The sequence below is a fragment of the Daldinia caldariorum genome (genome assembly GCF_022478825.1).
Source record: "Daldinia caldariorum strain CBS 122874 unplaced genomic scaffold F4812scaffold_28, whole genome shotgun sequence".
NCBI classification, from domain to species: Eukaryota; Fungi; Ascomycota; class Sordariomycetes; order Xylariales; family Hypoxylaceae; genus Daldinia; species Daldinia caldariorum.
The window spans coordinates 1-18,796 of record NW_025953064.1 but is presented as its reverse complement, the minus strand read 5'-3'; the positions used below and the strand labels follow the sequence as shown (position 1 = coordinate 18,796).

Genomic DNA, 18,796 nt, shown 5'->3' with positions numbered 1-18,796 from the left:
TTGGATTACCATAGCTCCGTGGCGTTATGGCGTCCGTGTTCTAGATGATTGTATTTAGCTTGTCGGGCTAGAACTCTTGTCCAAGGACTCCTATGTATGTGGTCAGCATCTTATTATTGTATATGGAATATCACTACCTAGTAGCTAATGCAAGACACCCTTAGGCTTTTCGGTTGGTCATTGATTTTAAACATTAGGCGGTAGTACTTCTATAAAGAAATACAAGTATTGGAGGTGAGGCTAGCACTAGATTAGAAATCACTTTTTAAAGGTTAGGAGGTATCTACTAGCCGCACTTGTTGATGAACTGCAAGTCTGGTAATCTAGCTGAGATCAGGGAATAAACGCCGTGTTAGGTCCCTGAAGTATGCAGCGCTCCCGATTCTTGATACGTATGATGTGACGGCGAAAGAGTACCTAATGTATCTTGTAGAAGGCAGCATATCTGCTTAAAAACTGGAGAGGAGATCTACTGTATTAAGATCAAGCTCAAGTGTAAAAGATAACCCCTACACTCGCCTCTACAACCGTGAGACTTGCGCAAATCATTAATACACCTTAAGTTACTTCTACTGTCCGAGGCTTTAGACTTTCTAAAAGCAAAGTAAATTGCGGTTTTTACCCATTATTTTCTTAGGCAGTCTCTCCCATTACACGAGTTTCATGATGTGTCATTAAGGAGGTCATACATCAGCTCTAGATAGAACTCATCAACACAGGACTACAATTAGGATATTCCTATAGATCTATGACATTAAGTAAACTCGACTGTATGTGAAAGGGAAACGTCGCATGTGGGCGTCCGCGGTACGCGGTTGCGCGGTAGGCATGTTAAGCAGCACAAGCTAGCACACATAAGCGGGCACGAAGCCGCTCAGGTTAGTGTAGATTGACAGTATTTATCTAGGACAATAATATGTTCTGGATGTCTGCGTATTTTTATAGCAGGCTTCCCCTTAAAATACTTCGCCCACTCGGTGTTAATCGTAGGAGCCGTGGGACGCCTGTCTTCCGTAGGCGCAACCCATCTCCCCACCACCAAAAAGCTCTCATCTTCAACTATTATCTTACCTCTAAATACCAGCTTTCCCTGATCATCTTTGGTGAACATGACTTCCGACCCTACAACATCCTCGGCCATCGTCTGCAAGCTAGCATCAGAGAAACCCCTCCAACGCATCTCCCAATTCTGCGTGCCTTGCGGCTTAGGGCCAACCCATACTCCTGGCTTCAGGACGCAAGCTTTCTCAAAGACCTCTACTGGGTCCTCTGATAAATTGTTCGGTGTGGGATTTGGCCGAAAGCGTGCAATGGCGAGTAAGTCATCAGCTTCGATTATAGCCCAAAGCTGCCGGCCAGCTTTTTGGTGCTTCGAATTATTATCCATTTGGACCGTCATGGTCATAGCCACGGGCTCGCCTTCGGATATACCCAAAGCCTTAGTGAGCCCAACAGTACTGATCTCATATTTCCCCATAACATTCCAGGCCCAGCCAGGACGTTCTTCAAGATAGCGTGAGGTCGCGCTCGCGTTGACAACAAATCCGGGAATCGGTCCGGGTTTGTTTTTAGTTGAAATGATTCTCCCCGTACGTGGATTCTCCCATTTGTTGTGAGGTTTGGGCAAGGGCGCGCCATTCGGCTGCAACACAAGTAATTCGCGCTCATCCTCTTCAGTATCTGAAGGGGAATTTTGTTCCCACAATGGTTCGTATAGCTGCTTCCAATCCTCGAGCATCCTGGATGCTTCGGTTTTTGCCGTCGGATCTTCGGCGGCAGCCTTCTCCTCGTCGGTCTCCGGGCTCGTGTCTTGCTGTATTCCTTCTAGGATTATGTGCTTGCCCTTGTGCACCATGGCGAACTTGATTCGTATCTTGGGGTCCTTGTCAGTTTCACCGGAGTCATTTTCCTCTTCGAATAGGAATTGTCCTTGCGCCCGAGTCTCCCCACCAAGCCGGAAGCCGTCCTCCTCGCCTCGCCACTGTTATAGAGAATTAGCAACAAACATCCTGACTGGGTGAAAGACTTAAATGAGGTTATGCCAAGGTCGATATTGGTAATAAGCCTAACTTTCAAGAATGAGCGGGAAGAAGAAAGAGTCAAGGAAGACGGGTTAAGGCTACATACCCTCATCAACCACTCCTTCGACTTCGGGCCCGGTCTAATATCCTCAGCTAGCTCACACGCAGCTTCGAAATCATTGAGAAAGAGTTTTCCGTTAGAACTTGATGCGATTGCATTCTTCGGGCACAAACGCATCCTGCCAGTCAGGTTCAGGTTTGGGAAATTAAAAAAGGCATATAGCTGGCAGGTATGAGAGCCGGTATGCGTATAACGCATATCCAAAACATAATCGTTGGCGTCCACGGGCTGGTACTTATTTGCACAACTAAGGTTGTAGCGGCCTGTCACGTCCCAGACCGCCGTGCTCGTCTTGCTCGAGCTCTTATGTCTAGCGCGTTTTACCGGCGCGTTCTGTGCCCGAGGGGTTTCACAGGCAGCCTTAAGCGGCCTTTTTACACCGGAGGGCGGTGTCATTGCACTTGCATCAGAACTTAATCACTTATAAGATCAGCTAATATATATGAAAGTTAAAGGCATGGTACGGGGACAGTTAAAAGTAAGAAGTTGACTTGATTCACCTGCATCAAGCAAAAATGAAATGAGTTGCTTATCCCCTTGAGCCCAAACCAGGTCAATCAACGCTAAAAAGGGGCCCGGGTTTTATGATCCGGGGATAACCCGTGCCCAGACGCCTCTGATAGACAGGATTGACACCAGGATGTTTAGAAGCTTAGACCAATGATGTCAATTTTCGAGATCATGAAGTAACAAATCTGTCAAGCTGGGCCCCACCGTCAACCAACTCTTAATAGCAATAGTATTGTGCAACTAGATTATTATCTACGACAAGTCGTGGAATTTCGTTGATTAATGGTATATATGGTTAGGTCAGATTAGCCAAATATACAAGCGGAAATATATATTAGTACTTAACGTATGTACTTGTGGGATTGGGGAGAAAAGGGGGTAAGATGAAATACACTAGATTAAATCACTGAAATTAACTAGCAATATATCCTTATAGTTACACCTATAAGGTACCTAAGGTATCTAGCAGCTTCAATATCCAGCACGCCTGCGCAAAGAATACGGTTAGAATGTACAAAATGCAGCTAGTCTATGTTATCGCCCGTGCTTAGCCTCATCCTAGCTGGCCACGAGCTCTTCAAACCAAACAGGACAGTCATCAATGCCCTCGCAGTGACCCTCTTACCCGGATCAAGCACGTCCATGTCATCGTCGAGCAAAGACCCATATACAGCCCAATTCCGCCAAGTAGATTCTTCTGTCTTGATGGATAACCATGCGACATAAGAGACCCATGATGGCCAACAGAAAGCAACAAGCCGTCTACAAGCATTTTTAACCAACCAGTGCGTAGCCATAATCAATACGCCGGCTCCTAAAGACAACTCGAGGTTGCTCCTCTCCAAAACTTTGTGGCCAACCATGGAGTCGTGTAAAGCGTATACGTTAAACCGAAGTGAGAGTGATTGAGAAGCGATTACACAACTGCTGGTGATTTGATACGCTGTATATGCTAGCAAGTGCATGGCCGTCGCCCGAAGGAGTTGAAAAGCAAGTTTACAGAAGGGATCTTGGCCACCTTGTCTTAAGATGATCGGTGTTTCCGCTCTCGACATGAACAGGAAGACGAAAAGGTACAAGAATGCCGCTGTCCACACCTGAATAATCGAAGGGACCCCGTACTCCCAGAGCAGATTCGTGATACTGGATAAACCATCCGTTTCAGGTATAGGTAAAGCAAAATAAGAAGGCAAGCTCACGAGGAACTTAGCTGAATGATTTGGAAGCAGTCCCACTAACCAACTAATCGCTGCGCCTGTTGCTAGTTGAATGACTGAAATATGTGTCATAACTGAACAATGGAAAGCCGATATGACAATGCCAATGACTAGTTCAATGGCAGGCTCGCGTATATAAGTCGTATCCTGATAGAATGGAACACGGTTTTCCCAGTTAGCACGTCCTTCTTCGTCAACGGGTCCCCAGCCTAGGTACTCGACGAACAAAGCCTTTATGTGGAGTGATATCATATCAATAACGGTTTCCCTTGCCAGGTCAAGTATATTGCCCGCGACCTCGAAAGCCAGTGTGCTAAGGAAAGAGATAGATACCGTGAGAATTATTCTGAAGGATATCCGTGCGAAGTAGTGCGTATACCCGTGCCGGAGCAACCATTCTGTATCCAACTCAGAGTGTATAAGAAGTATAAGCACCAACACCGCTGTGCAGTACCACGTCTCGTCGAGGTTAAAAGGGAAAGGGACATCCTTACTATCTAGACTCCAGGCTTCAGGCGGATATTCGGGTGGTTCGGCTTCCTGAATACCTCCATTTCGATGTACAATAATCTGCCACCATGGTTCCCAATCAATGCCCTGATCTCCGTCAAATACGGGGTCGTCAATTTCAAAGTCCGGCTCTGATCCTTCAACTTGAGGCTCCCAATCTTGGTGGTTACGCTGGCCTAGGAATTCGGGATCCATATAAGCGGCTGAATTAAACTTGAGGTAAGTTTACGAGCATTGGGTTCACCCGACGAATGCTTCCTTCTTGATGGCCTCTATAAACGTTGGGTATTTGCTAGCGATAGACAATGGAGATAGACGGTGCTGCCAAACATAAAGGGTTCAAAGAGGGTTCACCTTGTTGCTAAAACTATGGAAATAAAGAAACAATGTCCTCCAGGGCCTAGGTGTGATGATACTACAAAGAAATGGGAAAGGGGAGAAAAAAAGAATAATTAAATTCAATATACCTAATTACAGGTGTTTATAATTTCGATTTGGACAAAACGAAGAGTTCAATGATTTTGGCTAAATAGCCATGATCATATAAGCTAGGGGAGATCTGGTTGCCTTACAATAATCACCTTTGTTTCTTGCTCGGTGCTTTTGCTAATCTTGGTCCGCCTATTCGCTTCATATTTACTTCAAATTACTTACCTAGGCCTCTCTTGTTATACATAATATCCGTCCTCATGGTGTACTTTGTCCCTTTAGTCTCTCTGCTGAGAAATTACTAGGCTTCCTGCTGTGGTAATTCAAAGCTTAAGAAAGAGAAAATGGAGTTGAGAAATAAGCTGATTACATAGACGGTGCAGCTACCTCATATCTACCTTGTTACAATACCAGCTACCTGGTTATGCAGATGCCTATAGTGGGTCAATTGTATAAACTGATCTGGCATGATGTAGGAATTAGCAGGCCTATAGTGCAAATCTCGTGTTTTGACGTCGATGAAATAAATATACTGGTATTCCCTAAGGTAGTATTTGTATAATAATGTATTAGCTGCATTACTTTATGTCGATAAATAATTTCGACAGCACCTGCAGATTGAAGTTAAAACCCCGAATAATAGTGTACCTAGGTAGATTTATAGACTAAAGACTATCCTAGCAGCCTAGGCAGCTGGGCAGCTGGGCTAGATTTCCAGTGTTTCCGTTCCTTGTAGCGCGCATAGTGTCGGCTTGTTTGTTAGTGGGCTAGTGAGGGGCATAAGCAGCCTTGAATGGTGGGGTGGATTCTTTCGTAAATTCTCGCCTCATACCGAATGCAATGGCGAGATTCTGTCTGACCTGACCAAAACTTTAAATTCTTTCCTATTCCCAACTTTTTTTTCCCTCTTCTTTCGCTAACTAAATTCTACTTTTAAAATTTCCCATATTCTACCTACCCAGCGGTCACTTTTCCACCGTTTAATTCGGTTTAATAGCTAATATCCGCCGTTCGAACGTTGCCCGCCATGACCGTCGCCAATGGCACAGTACCGCACAACCCGCCGCGTGCTGCGACGGTCATATCCGCTAAAGAATTAATTGGCAACACGCCTTTAGTACGCCTAAACAAGATCCCACAGTCTTTTGGCATAGAGAGCGAAGTTTATGCCAAAGTTGAGCTTTTCAATGCTGGCGGTTCCGTCAAGGATCGCATAGCATTGCGGATGATCGAAGAGGCCGAACGAACTGGCCGTATCAAGCCTGGCGATACCCTGATCGAGCCCACCAGCGGAAATACCGGCATCGGTCTAGCACTAGTAGGCGCTATCAAGGGATACAAGACCATCATTACTCTACCCGAGAAGATGTCTGCCGAGAAAGTCTCCGTGCTGAAAGCCTTGGGAGCAACCATCATCCGCACACCGACCCAAGCCGCCTGGGATAGCCCTGAGAGCCATATTGGCGTAGCGAGGAGGTTGGTTAAGGAAATACCAAACGCTCACATCCTGGATCAATATTCAAACGAAAATAATCCTTTGGCCCACGAGTTGGGCACCGCTGAGGAAATCTGGGAACAAACCGGCGGTAAAATCACATGTATTGTTGCTGGTGCTGGAACAGGTGGAACCATCACAGGCTTGGCAAAGGGGTTGAAAAAACATAACAAGGATATCAAAGTTGTGGCTGCCGACCCCCAAGGAAGTATCTTGGCTTTGCCTGAGGCGCTTAACGACGAGCATCGTGACGAACCGTACAAGGTTGAAGGAATTGGTTACGATTTCATACCCGATGTGCTCGATCGGGAGAAAGTTGACAAATGGTATAAGACCGATGATAAGGAGTCCTTTAAGCTCGCACGACGGTTGATTGCCGACGAGGGACTACTTGTCGGTGGAAGTTCTGGAAGCGCTCTAAGCGCTGCACTGAAGGCAGTCAAGGATCTCGGTTTGGGTAAGGATGACGTTGTCGTTGTCATTCTACCGGACAGCATCCGAAGCTATCTAACAAAGTTTGCGGATGACGACTGGCTGGCAGCTAACGATCTTCTGCCGCCTGCCGACACGGCCGCAAAGGAAGCAGTGGCTGATAACACCCCGGTGGAGAAGCCTGATGACCCTTACTCAGGAGCAACGGTTCGCTCGCTAAGATTAAAACCGGTCCTCTCAGTCCTTGCTACCAGTTCATGCGCCGAAGCTATCGAGACCATGCGTGACAAGGGCTACGATCAGCTTCCTGTTCTTGCCAGCGCGGGAGGCAAGCTCGTGGGCCTTGTCACCCTTGGCAATCTGCTCAGCTACGTATCGCGTGGACGAGCCAGCGGGCAAAGCCCGGTTAAGGATGTCATGTTCGACTTCAGTAAGATAGACGAGGTGGTTACCGACCCTCGAGAAGGGAAAGGAAGCAAGCGCCGCAAGTTTGTCGAGATCACGCTCGATACGCCTATTACAGAACTTAGCAGGTTTTTCGAGTGGAACAGTGCTGCCGTCGTCACTGAACCTAGCCAAGGAAAAGCCAAGGCGCTTAGCAAACCTGTCGCGGTCGTAACCAAGGTTGACTTGCTGACCTGGATGGTCAAGCAGGTTAAAGCTTGATTGAAGTTGGATTGTTTATCAAAGAAGGGCTTTTTGCTGCCCGCTGCTAAGAAACTTGGAGACGAGTCATCGCACGGCGCTACGGTGGAATTGCATCTAAATCATCAACGTACAGTATTAATATAGACTTGGGTAGGGTGCGTTAAATATGGTGGGCTCAGGCTCAACCTTCACAAGTAGAATCGGGTATTTTTTCGAAACATTCGTATAGACATGATACGTATAACACGTAGTCGTAATGATGCTATATTTGTTACACTAGTGAAGCATTTTTATGCTCTCGTGTTTTCTTTCCCCTAACAGTACGAGAAAAGCTATTCTCTTAGGTAGGTAGGTACCTAGGATATAATTAGGAGGTTATTTAAAACCAATACCTAGTAAAACCAGGACGTGTAGCTGAGGGTGATGGGATGCAAATTCGGCTTATAGCCCTGAGTCTCAACTAGCAAGGAGTATTCTCATATACGAACACTCTAGTAGATATTAAAGCTAAGCCTCCGCAATGGTATCGTTATGTGATGAGACACCACGGAAATAAGGACGTGACCAAGCAAACCGCCAAGCACCGATAATATTGCTGCTCCCACCGAGGCTAGAATTATTACATATTAAGGTAAGGTTTAGATTTTTTCTGATATCCAGTCCCACCACTTGTCTACCTTGCCGTCAAGGACACTTCCGCCGATCACGTCGACTTCGATATCGAACTCCCTCATCTGACCGAACGAAAACTTCTCAGAGCCGTATTGGCCCAGCCAATCGTCCTGCTCCTCGGATCCGATGTCGTCCACGCCAACCCCCGAATCTAGCAACCCTTTGCTTCGAGACCGTCTTATCCGGCCGAGCTCGGCCTCGAGATTGCTCTTGACAAGGGAGGCGGGTAGGGCTGTGAATAGGTCTAGCTTGTTGGCAGCGACGAGAACGTGGATGGCGGTAGGCGCCTTCGAGGTTTTCCCGGCGCCGGTGCGTTTCTGGAGCGCCAGGAGCACATCGTACAGGAAAGATGCGGCGTCCGCCAAGCCGTCGTCCAGGCTGGCGGCGTCAACCACGTACACGATGCCACGCAGCGTGTTGGAAGCGATGTGGGTCATGGCATGCTGGTTCCGCAGCTTTCCGTGCCCGGGGGTATCGACGAGCAAAAACTTGCGGTGGGACCCCGGGGCATCGATGCGCGCGGCCTCTCGGAAGGTACTGGCGCCGTGGTCGTCGGATACGGTGAGCTCGACGGATTGGGGGACCTGGGAGGTGTGGGTGGCGGCGGCGGCATCGCCACGCTCAAGGAGAGTGAGGAGAGAGGTCTTGCCGGCGGCGGGAGGCCCTGCGAGCAGAATGGACGGGAGAGAAGTATAGGGCGTGGTTTGGACGATGTAGAAGTGTACGATTGCCGGTAAGATGAAGACTATGAGTGCGCCGACGATGAAGATCTCCGTCGAGGGGGTCAAGAGGTACTCGAGCAGCTGCTTGAGGGCCTCCATCTTCGCTGCGATGCTTGCGATGGCAGCGAAAGGGAAAAGGGGTGTAAAATACGTGGAAGAAGAAAAGAAGATTTGCTGCCGCCGGTATTTAAAAATGGTATCATGCCATTGTTGTGAAATTTGTACCTGCGGTAAGAGGTAGGTAAGGTTAGGTATGTACGATTTAACTTCGTTGGGTTACAGTGTCATCATTCGATGCCAAGTCTTAGAGAGGGTCTTTATCTTAGCGTTAGGTACCTCTAAGTGCCGTTCTATTGGGAGAGGTACGTACTTTTGTAGCTGATAAGTATAATTGATAAGCATACATGGATTCACTTGATCAATCAATCAGAAAAAAAAAAAAAAAAAAAAAAAAAAAAGGTGGCTTAGCACTGACGACGGCTGAACGGCAAGGCGGCACCGCTGCAACCGCTGCACCGTACCTTACCTATCTAGGTACCTATTAGTTGACGCGGATTGCTGACCTGATTTGATTTGATTTGATATATGATCTCTAACAATCTCTAACAATTCGAAGCAAGACATTCGTAATTCGTTAATGAAATATTTGGCGAGAACCTGGTTACGGTGCCTGACTTTGCTTCAATGCCTTTTTCTCTAAAGGCCAATACAATATTATGTTTTTTGAATGAGGCATCAGGTTTTTATAAAGAATCATTCACTTAGTTCTCAATTTGAATTGCGCAAGTTCAAGTGCTTAGCTTGTCTCTTCCTCAACCAATTCATTCCTCCTTGCCGGGCACCTTTCGTGATACTGCTCTGTCTCTCTCTGTCTCTCTTTCTTTCTCTTTTTTCTTCTTTTTTTCTCTCTTCTTTTCCCTAACCTTCTGTTTTCCTTTATCTATCGATCGATACTTCCTAAATCCTGAAAATCGACCGTCTTTCCTTATTTGCTCTGAGGATGGGCCATAATACATCACCGAATATAAATTCCGCCGGTGCCCCGATACAACCGTCCTCGAAAGGTTCTGCTGCCACTCCGAAGCTGAACTCTCAAGATATGGAGATGGGCAACCTTCCGGGCGGCGACCCGCCCCCGGCCGAACCGGATATTATGCAGATTGCGAGAGTAGGAGACATAGTAGCAATGGAAAAGCTCTTCGAGTCTTCGGATTATGACGCGACTTATACAGATGATGAAGGCATCACACCGCTGCACGTATGCGAAATTCCATACATTCCTCTTCCTTTTTTCTTCCAGCCTTTTTCCTTATGCTACTTTACTAACAGTACTCGTAGTGGGCGGCCATTAACAACCAATATGCGATGTGCAAGTTCCTTATCGAGAAAGGCGCCGACATAAATAAGAAGGGTGGAGAGAGCATCGCGACGCCGTTGCAGTGGGCTGCTCAGCGATCGAACTACTATACTGTCAATCTTCTCCTTCAACATGGCGCCGATCCTCTCATTACCGATGCCCAAGGTTACAATACTCTACACATCTCGACCTTTAGCGGAAACGTCTTATTAGTAGTATTGTTACTACACCAGGGCATCCCCGTCGACGTAGCCGATTCTTATGGTCATACCAGCCTCATGTGGGCGGCGTATAAAGGCTTCCCGCAATGTGTAGACCTCTTCTTGCGGTGGGGTGCGAGCGTACATGCGACGGACGAACAAGGCTTTACGGCCTTGCATTGGGGCTTGGTCAAAGGTTCACCGCTGTGCATACTTAAGCTTCTAGAATACGGCTCGGATCGCTTCGCGAAGACGGGTACGGGTAAGACTCCCGCTATAACAGCCAAGGACCTCAACACCGTCAACGCCTGGCATAGAGCCTTGAAAGAATGCGGTTACGACGAGGACGGGCACGTTGTGACCCCCTGGTGGCCTGGGTCGTCTTTCTTTCTCAAGGATAAGCGCGGCTTTATGAACAAATCCTTATTTCTCTTACCCGTCCCGCTACTATTCACCGAGCTGATGGTAATGGCTCACTTACCTATATACTTTTCCATACCGACTGCGCTCCTGATAGGATTCGGCTTTCAGTGGATCACAAATCAGATTCTCGAGTACGCCCCTCCTGATATGAGGCATTTGCATAAGACAGTACGTATCTTCGGCCTAGAGAACATGATATGTCACTAACAACCCGCAGCCTTGGCTAGCCGGTGTCTTTGCAGCGTCCTTGTTTTTGGTGGGCCTAAGGTGGATTTTGACGATATTCCCTGGTGAGTTTTGTCTCGCGTTCTTGGCGACTAGATATTCAAGGCCAGTGAGCTAACTGTTTTTAGCGACGTTTTCGCAACATCCACTTCTCAACTTCACCTTTCTATTCTTCTACAGTTTGATAGCTTACTTTTATACGGCGTGCATGGTCTTTGACCCTGGATATGTGCCTAAACTCAACGGGATCGCCGAACAAAAAGCCGTGATCGACGAGTTGTTAAGTCTCTGGAAATTCGACGAGTCTAACTTTTGCGTCACTTGCATGATCCGAACTCCTCTCAGGAGTAAACACTGTCGACGGTGTCAACGATGTGTTGCGAAGCATGACCAGTAAGTGTCATATCATAAATTCCATGCAATATGCTCAGTATTGACTCATACATATAGTCACTGCCCCTGGGTAAATAACTGCGTCGGCGTTAATAATCACCGGCATTTCTTCCTCTACCTGGTCAACCTCGTCTTCGGTATCGTCTTTATTGACTGGTTGCTATATTACTACTTTTCTGAGCTACCTCAATCAGCTTCCAAAGGAGAATGCTTGATTTTGGCGGATCCTATCTGTGCCGTGGTCAATACCGACCCATACACGGTACTTCTTGGGATATGGACAACGCTACAGCTTACGTGGGTGGGAATGCTTATTTTCGTTCAGTTCATTCAGGTCGGTCGTGCTATGACCACATATGAAAATATGTACGGTATTCAAGACGGCTCGGCGTCGTCGCTTGGCTCAGCCTTCACGAGCACCGGAGCGCCTCTTGACCCGAACCATCCCGACATTGCAGCTCCTCCATCAGCAGCTGCAGACCCGCTAGGGACGGGCAGAGGCGCGCACGCGCATAAGCACCAGAGTTTCTTGAAGCAGTGGGGCAGGCTTCTCGGCGTCGACACGTTTATCGAGACAGCAACAGGTCGAGGCGCTGCTACTGCTAAGAAATTGCGGAAGAAGCGTAATCCTTACAACAAGGGCTTGGTGCAAAACTGCCGCGATTTCTGGTGCGATCCAGCACCTATATTCGGACGCAGAGAGACCGGTGATGCGATGTTAGGCGGCGAAAAAATCAACTATACGGATATTTACGAAAGTCCAGCTGCAATGAACCTTGGGCTCGGCGGCGCAGGCTCGACTGGGCGGAGGAGAGACGGATACGAAAGCGTGGCTGGCGATGATGTATGACGAACGATTGTTTTGAGAGCAGCGGCATGACATATTACCGAGGTTTACGACTTGGTGATAATGAATATTGAGGCAAACACCTCGCATTAAGGAGAGAGCTATCATTACGAAAGGGTTAGGGGAATGAGGAATGAAATGTACATTCTTGGCTTGCGGTGTCTAAAACCCCTCAGGATCTGGCCGAGTTGTGTACAAATGAGAGTGTAGATATTAAATAGATCACCAGTGCATTCGAACCATTACCTCCTACTTAGGTACCTGATATCTAAACTCATCTGCGATTTTTTAAGCCATATAGTATCGTATTAGTCCCTTACATAGTCGCCCATAATAGGGGTTCGATATCGGATCCGTACCTTCTATTTATATCCGGTACTCTACCAAATCCCTTCTTTTCGGTGTACTGCATCTAGAATTATTTATCAATAAGGGGATCTCATTGTTGGGAGTTCAACTGAGGTAAGGTATATGATAATGTTTAACGAGAGACTAAAAAAGAAAGCTGCAAAATGCCTTTAATGTATGTACATCCACATGGTCCAAGTAAGGCTGCCCATCGTCAAAGTATTTCCCAGTGCTTCACGGAGACTCTAAATAGTGTTGACACGAGATCTAATTGTTCTCGTTTATCCAATTACCTTCGACCAGTCCTGTAAAGCACCAGCGTTCGAAGCACCCTTCACGACCGATGCAATATCGACATCTCCCTCAACGAAGATGCCAAAGCAATCGCCGGAATCCTGGCTAGGGTCGTAAGAACAAGTCTCCTTAGGTAGAAACTGCCAATACAAGTTTGGCAGGCCAACTTTATTGATATCGTTAGCTTGGGCGGGCAGCTCGCTTTTGGCGTCGTTCGCAGCAGTGTTAACCCCCCATTCTTCAACGAAGATGAGCTTGCCGCCGGCCTGCTGGACCCAGTTTTTCGCACTTCCGGACCATTGACCTAACAGGTAGTATGATTAGTTAATATCGAGTATTCATATTGGACTCGGACGTAATCTCTAAACATAAACGCAACTCAGAAAATACATAGGTACACTTACCAGGGTTGTTAGACTGACTGCCCGCGTAGCGATGAATGGCGATTAGATCGACCTCAGGGCACTGCGTAGCAGCTTTTATAAAGGTGCATCCATGCGAAAAGTCACCGCCGACACCTCCAGTTGCAATTTGTATCTTATTATTGGAGCCTAGAACACTGCGGAACTTCTTGGCGCGCCCGCAGAGCCAGTTCTTCTGATCGTTGTTCTGACAGACTGAAAGGTCCGGAGACATGGGCTCGTTCTAGAAATTCCGATGGTTGTAAGTACTAGGAGCGAACGGCAAAGACATGCCAGATCCGGAGTATTCGGAGGCGAGACTTACTTGCAGGTCGAATGCCATGATTGCGTCGCTCCAATTCTTCCATACCTTGCCGGAGTGGGCTCCCTTGTAGTTAAGAATATGGTCAATTCGCTTGTCGTAGGCTTTAATAGCTTCGTCTGAGGAGTAAAACCCAGACTTGCCAAACTTGGTGTATACATCTCTGCAGATTTCCAAGTGTCTACCGTCAGTCCAAACATCTAAGCTACCTTATGTATGGTATCAGACATATTCGATACTTACCTTCGATAGTCGTCAAGAAGGGAGTTCGCGTCGTGGGGCGAAATAATAGATTTAATGCCCTTCTTAGCGAGCTTGTTGACAACTTTATCGACGGCGTCCAGCGTCCTGTCGTCGAATTTACCCAACTCGGACTCCAACGGGCCTACGCTTACTGCGAGTTTACTTCCCTTCTCGCAATGCCCGGAATCTTGTCGGTTCACCCACACGCGGACGACCTTGACGCCGTAGTTGGAGAGATCGTTGATGTAATTGTCTTGGTCCTGGTCGGATAGTCCAGGAAGGAAGTCTGAATTATAGGTGTTAGTATTCAATATTATATCTGAACGTACCTTATCTAAAGAAAGGAGCCCATCGATATTGCTTACATAGATTAGAGCCCATAAATGAGTGGGAGCTCTTTCTAGTTTCGATCTCGTTCACAGGCGTTGCAAAGACTCCTGGAAGCGCTAAGGCTCCTAGGCTAAGGAGAAGTGATGCCTTCATTTTTGTCGACTCTGCTGCGATCTTCGTTGTATCGATGTAAGTTTATTGTTGTATTGACAATGGTCTGGAGTCTGGAATATTAGAGGTTATGCTTGGGTATTTATGCGAAAGCACTGTATCATATTACTTCTATCCCACTCCACTTGGAGCCTTCACACTGTGGATTATATCCTTGCAGACAGAAAGGAATACGCTGCTACTACTTTAATTCCAAGTATAGTCCAATCCCGTGTCAATATATGGTTTCAAGTCGCGACGCGAAGCTTGATAACCCTCTTGAGGTTAAACTATGACCTTCTATGACCTCAACCCCTAAGCTGACATCCGAGAAGGAGTCTCCCGTTTGATGGTTACTTATTAATGAGCTATCATATCTCCTGATGCAAAGGAGGTAAATCGTTTATATTGCGGGGTTGGACTAAGCCATCTCAAAAGGCATATGGTACCTTAAGGGGTAGGTAGTGCTGAGCTTGGATGGGGGCTGGCTGAGAGTAAGGGTTGCATTCCGCACTATCTAGACTAGTTAGGATAAAATCCCACCCAAGATCTCACTGAACAAGTCGTCAACCTCGATCAGCCCTTCAGGATGGAATCAAGATTAGAGATAGCTAAGAATATCACTTCGTGATACCCCAAAGTTTAAAAATATGTAAACCGTTAAGCACAGACTATAACTTTGGAAGCGGGGAGTAAGATATTGCCGCTACCTACCTCTATACAAAATACACTATAGTTATAAAACTACCCGAAGTTTACTTGGTAGGTAACAGCAACGGATTATTCTCCTATTTATGACATTTGTAGATAAAACGAATACGGGACTTTTCAATACGAAGTCCAGGGGAGGAGCTTAGAGTTAAGTTCGAATAACAGGTACCTAACCTAGGTTGGTAGGGTACATTGGGCTTCCCCGCCCCCACCTATTATCCGTACCTAAGGTAAATATTTATTGGTGGTAGCAATCTAATGCTTATAAGTGTAATCCTGCTAGAATATCACGTACGCCTATATAAAAAAGAATTACGGGCTTTAGGGGTCTGGAAGCTTGTTAATACCTTGTTACCTAATGGGTTTTGTTTCGCTTATTGACTAGGTACATTTTAACACGAAATAGCGAAGAGAACTATCTGCCTAAGCTTCAGAAGCATGCCACCATAGAATCCTGTCTAATGGAGCATAGAAACAAGGAATGGTTGAACAGACTCTAAATAACTACCAGAAAGTTACTACCACAAGTACTTATATTAAGTAATGCTCAATAACTACCTAATGCTTTGAGTGCCTAGGTAATTTAATATACATATGTTCAGATCTTGTCCGAAAATGCTAGTTTCTAGAGCTGTCTTAAGTAAAACTAGCTCTAGGCAACTTAGCATCCTCACCGTAGACTTTCCTACTGCCTACCTAATGTTCTTTTGCATACGTGGGAGAGTTAAGAGCACCTAGGTTTGTTCCATGCTTCTGGCTCGCCTTCATCATACTCAGAAGCTAACCTAGTATAGATGTGATAATGACTGTTGTAGTTTACCCAAATCATCTATGTAACTTACAGGAACATGGCGTAATTACGTACTAAAGTTCACCCACAACCTGTATCCCTTTTTTTCTGCTCCTCATCTTAGTATAAAGTTCTACTTAATATATAGGCGGTATCTAAAATCTACCGAAATCAACCTAGAATCCCCGAAAGCCACCGAAGCTCTCATCTCTTGCATATTGTATCGAATATCTATCATCCCCTGATGCTCTTCAGCAAATCCTACCTCGATTTACCTTTCCCTACTTTAAACCCAGGCAAGTCGATCCTAGTTTGGGGAGGCAGTTCGGCTTGTGGCAGCAATGGAATTCGGCTAGGAAAAGCTGCGAATTTCAGGGTTATTGATCATTCGGCCCCAGCAGACCCGGCATGCAGATAAATCGAGCATAAGCTAACTCGACTGGATACAGGGGCACAGTACTGGTAGGGTCAATACAATCCTTCGCCCTTATTAGGTAGTTTGGAGCATACATAGTATGTCGTACCGTCTGAAGCTACATCCGGCTTTTACCTATTTTGGAAAATTACGGTGGTAATGGCGGCGTCCGATTGGCAGTTATTTAATTCAAGCTCCGAGTGGGTCACGGGCCTAATTGTTAACTTCGGACCCGAGAGTTTGTTATGGAATATAGCAGTGCTACTTTAAGTGGAAGGTATTGTGCTCGATTGAGTTGAGGTGGTTGATTTAATGTCGCAGTTATGCTTAACTGATATCACACGACGATACCTACCTAGGCAAGTATAAACTCATTGCTTGATAGGATTGACTGGAACTAATTGAACCTAGCTCAAGATATCCAATCATTTAGGCGGAATAAGACATTCGAATAGCCCATAATACATAAGACACATGGCGTTGTGAATCACAGCAGCCAGAGGAAGAGCTCGAGAATCGGGGGTACCCGTTTCGCCGCCCCTTTTCCGACTCCCTTGAGTGCGAAAGGCGTTTACATCCATGCAGTGATGGATATTTCATTCGTTTCCCAATCCTCCGTCCCCATATCCAGTGCGAATATGTTTATCTATGTACCTACGTATACTACAGACAAACGATACTTGCTTTGATCCCGCTTTTCTTCGTTTCTAAAAACACATCTTACAGAATTCTAGCAGCATCTCAAAGTCTGCAAGAGAAGCTAGGTATATGCCAACAATACACTTAGGGAATATAGTAAGGGTCTGAGCGTAAAGTTGTTGCTTTTTTCCCTCAGATCACATCTTGTAAAATAAAAGGGGCTTGAAGGAAACAGGGTGCACCTTGCCTTTCCACCTAGCCGGTAACGCCCAAATCTTTTGTAAACACCTAAGCGCGTCGTTCTCCTAAAAGTCTGACAAACATATAATGATCTGAACTTTAATGGGCATAGTATCCCACATTGATTGCATACCTGTGGAATTATTGAATACGCTTTATGTGTAACGTGTTTGGACCGATGGCGCAGTTTGACACTTATTAAACTACCCTTAATTATCGAAAAAGATATACTCCCCCATGTATGGGCTAGATAACTGCCAAGTATCACATAATATAACCTAGGCACCTCCTAAGGTGGGAGGGAGGTATTATAAGAGATAGGCAACTGAAATATCGAGTGCCTATCTCGAAACCTTCTCCACATTGTCTTGATGACAAGTAAAAGAAGCTCTTTCAATTACTCTTCTGCTCCTTTTTTTCCTTTTTTTTTCTAAAAAAATACCTAATGTTAATAAGTATGCCGATCTATAATCTTAGATAGGGTTTATTATCATTCGTGGTTTTGTTCTGTTGACTACCAAATGCCAACTATACGTTCATCCAAGTCTCATTTACAAAACCTCGCAACCTCAGATGAGAGGATATATACATCGGTTGAGCAGCCACTTGAAAAATCTACCCCTCTCATGCCACTGTCTACGAATAGCATCGGTTAGTACTTTCGAATCAATATTCCGTGGAGAGCGGTACACATACTGACTTACAACAAACGGGTAGAAGGGTTGCAACTAAACCCATTGCCATTGAAGCTTCCACCCGAGAGACAGTCTAGTCCAATGGGGACTACGAAGAAAAACTTACCCTCGAGCTCTCCTCAGTTTTTGTTCCCTCTACCACCATCGAAATCAGCCGATACTCCCCATTCTTCTGTTCCACCGCCTTATTCTTCAGTTGCCCCATCCACGTCCTCGTCCGCTGAGGACTTTCGGAAGAACACCAATAGCGAATGTATGGGAAGACCAATTAATGCCATCCGCCGTACCCAATCTACAGCTGACGTTCGGGGCCCTGGCCAATGGAAACCGCTACCGGCTAGGCCATTAGAGTGCAAGGGAAAACAAAACAGCTCTCGACCAACGCGGCCGCCAACAGACGACGTTCGGGTGAGCGCAAAAGGTAATCAAAAGCTCTAATTATTCCTTTTCAGTTTCGACACTTATAAATCGAGTGCTAACTGAAGAAAATCCAGAAGGAAAAGAGCGGCCCAGTGTGAAGTCACAACCAACTATGAATCAGGACAAGAATCCAAAAAGCTCTACAAACTCGGCGAGCGCAGAGACGGAGGACAAGGGGAGTAGAGGAAGGCTTATGAACGAACAGATATTATGGCTACATCGAAACTACCGGGGCGAAGCCACATTCTTGAAGGCATGGGGTCTACATGCTACCCGCGACGCAGACCGAGAACGCGGACGTGAAATAATACGGATGCTCATGGCCGCAGAGTCGACGAAAGGTAAAGAGCAACCAAGAGACAAGAATTATCAAAGTCAAGTGGATAAATTACAGCACAAGACGTCGCCAACCTTGGAATCAGGGGACAACAATGATTTAGGAATAATTGAGGAATAAATATAAAAAATGGGGGGGGGGGGGGGGGGGGGGGGGGGGGGCGGGAAAAGTTTTTTAAATAAAATTTTTGTTTTTAATTTTAAAAAAAAAAAAATAATAAAAAAATAATCAAAATAAAA

The 18,796-nt window shown here is 46.1% G+C and overlaps 7 protein-coding genes across 7 annotated transcripts; 3 read left to right on the top strand and 4 right to left on the bottom strand.

Annotated features, from left to right (window-relative positions):
- Positions 1–507: 507 nt before the first annotated feature.
- F4812DRAFT_447175 (uncharacterized protein) lies at positions 508–2,713 on the bottom strand. The gene is made up of 2 exons (XM_047935718.1): positions 2,128–2,713; positions 508–1,981 (listed from the first exon to the last, which is right to left on the bottom strand). Exons 1-2 carry the CDS (start codon positions 2,536–2,538, stop codon positions 875–877), a joined length of 1,518 nt encoding a protein of 505 aa, XP_047785596.1. The 5' UTR covers positions 2,539–2,713; the 3' UTR covers positions 508–874.
- A 386-nt stretch (positions 2,714–3,099) lies between these two features.
- Positions 3,100–4,863, bottom strand: F4812DRAFT_447171 (uncharacterized protein). The gene has a single exon (XM_047935717.1). The coding sequence runs from the start codon at positions 4,572–4,574 to the stop codon at positions 3,177–3,179; it is 1,398 nt and encodes a 465-aa protein (XP_047785595.1). The 5' UTR covers positions 4,575–4,863; the 3' UTR covers positions 3,100–3,176.
- A 556-nt stretch (positions 4,864–5,419) lies between these two features.
- Positions 5,420–7,711, top strand: F4812DRAFT_249878 (cystathionine beta-synthase). The gene has a single exon (XM_047930713.1). It carries the CDS (start codon positions 5,836–5,838, stop codon positions 7,399–7,401), a length of 1,566 nt encoding a protein of 521 aa, XP_047785594.1. The 5' UTR covers positions 5,420–5,835; the 3' UTR covers positions 7,402–7,711.
- F4812DRAFT_249880 (P-loop containing nucleoside triphosphate hydrolase protein) lies at positions 7,712–9,162 on the bottom strand. Its single transcript, XM_047930714.1, has 2 exons — positions 9,148–9,162; positions 7,712–9,080 (listed from the first exon to the last, which is right to left on the bottom strand). The coding sequence occupies exon 2, from the start codon at positions 8,874–8,876 to the stop codon at positions 8,022–8,024; it is 855 nt and encodes a 284-aa protein (XP_047785593.1). The 5' UTR covers positions 8,877–9,080; positions 9,148–9,162; the 3' UTR covers positions 7,712–8,021.
- Positions 9,163–9,550: 388 nt separating this feature from the next.
- Positions 9,551–12,599, top strand: F4812DRAFT_249856 (ankyrin). The gene is made up of 5 exons (XM_047930712.1): positions 9,551–10,035; positions 10,116–10,925; positions 10,975–11,047; positions 11,111–11,375; positions 11,433–12,599. The coding sequence occupies exons 1-5, from the start codon at positions 9,778–9,780 to the stop codon at positions 12,223–12,225; spliced, it is 2,199 nt and encodes a 732-aa protein (XP_047785592.1). The 5' UTR covers positions 9,551–9,777; the 3' UTR covers positions 12,226–12,599.
- Positions 12,600–12,620: 21 nt separating this feature from the next.
- Positions 12,621–15,059, bottom strand: F4812DRAFT_447165 (glycoside hydrolase family 5 protein). Its single transcript, XM_047935716.1, has 5 exons — positions 14,196–15,059; positions 13,831–14,116; positions 13,591–13,750; positions 13,269–13,509; positions 12,621–13,168 (listed from the first exon to the last, which is right to left on the bottom strand). The coding sequence occupies exons 1-5, from the start codon at positions 14,311–14,313 to the stop codon at positions 12,852–12,854; spliced, it is 1,122 nt and encodes a 373-aa protein (XP_047785591.1). The 5' UTR covers positions 14,314–15,059; the 3' UTR covers positions 12,621–12,851.
- A 2,157-nt stretch (positions 15,060–17,216) lies between these two features.
- On the top strand, positions 17,217–18,689 carry F4812DRAFT_447162 (uncharacterized protein). Its single transcript, XM_047935715.1, has 3 exons — positions 17,217–17,756; positions 17,823–18,221; positions 18,295–18,689. The coding sequence occupies exons 1-3, from the start codon at positions 17,627–17,629 to the stop codon at positions 18,675–18,677; spliced, it is 912 nt and encodes a 303-aa protein (XP_047785590.1). The 5' UTR covers positions 17,217–17,626; the 3' UTR covers positions 18,678–18,689.
- The last annotated feature ends 107 nt before the right edge of the window (positions 18,690–18,796 follow it).

Coding starts and splice junctions, on each gene's coding strand:
- F4812DRAFT_447162 (XM_047935715.1), top strand. CDS start 17,627: ATGCCAACTATACGTTCATCCAAGTCTCATTTACAAAACCTCGCAACC. Junction 17,757..17,822: donor ACTGTCTACGAATAGCATCG/GTTAGTACTTTC, acceptor ACAAACGGGTAG/AAGGGTTGCAACTAAACCCA. Junction 18,222..18,294: donor CGTTCGGGTGAGCGCAAAAG/GTAATCAAAAGC, acceptor AAGAAAATCCAG/AAGGAAAAGAGCGGCCCAGT.
- F4812DRAFT_249856 (XM_047930712.1), top strand. CDS start 9,778: ATGGGCCATAATACATCACCGAATATAAATTCCGCCGGTGCCCCGATA. Junction 10,036..10,115: donor AAGGCATCACACCGCTGCAC/GTATGCGAAATT, acceptor CAGTACTCGTAG/TGGGCGGCCATTAACAACCA. Junction 11,376..11,432: donor TGTGTTGCGAAGCATGACCA/GTAAGTGTCATA, acceptor TCATACATATAG/TCACTGCCCCTGGGTAAATA.
- F4812DRAFT_249880 (XM_047930714.1), bottom strand. CDS start 8,876: ATGGAGGCCCTCAAGCAGCTGCTCGAGTACCTCTTGACCCCCTCGACG.
- F4812DRAFT_249878 (XM_047930713.1), top strand. CDS start 5,836: ATGACCGTCGCCAATGGCACAGTACCGCACAACCCGCCGCGTGCTGCG.
- F4812DRAFT_447171 (XM_047935717.1), bottom strand. CDS start 4,574: ATGGATCCCGAATTCCTAGGCCAGCGTAACCACCAAGATTGGGAGCCT.
- F4812DRAFT_447175 (XM_047935718.1), bottom strand. CDS start 2,538: ATGACACCGCCCTCCGGTGTAAAAAGGCCGCTTAAGGCTGCCTGTGAA. Junction 1,982..2,127: donor CGAAGGAGTGGTTGATGAGG/GTATGTAGCCTT, acceptor TCTCTATAACAG/TGGCGAGGCGAGGAGGACGG.
- F4812DRAFT_447165 (XM_047935716.1), bottom strand. CDS start 14,313: ATGAAGGCATCACTTCTCCTTAGCCTAGGAGCCTTAGCGCTTCCAGGA. Junction 14,117..14,195: donor ATTTATGGGCTCTAATCTAT/GTAAGCAATATC, acceptor CCTATAATTCAG/ACTTCCTTCCTGGACTATCC. Junction 13,169..13,268: donor CAGTCAGTCTAACAACCCTG/GTAAGTGTACCT, acceptor ACTACCTGTTAG/GTCAATGGTCCGGAAGTGCG.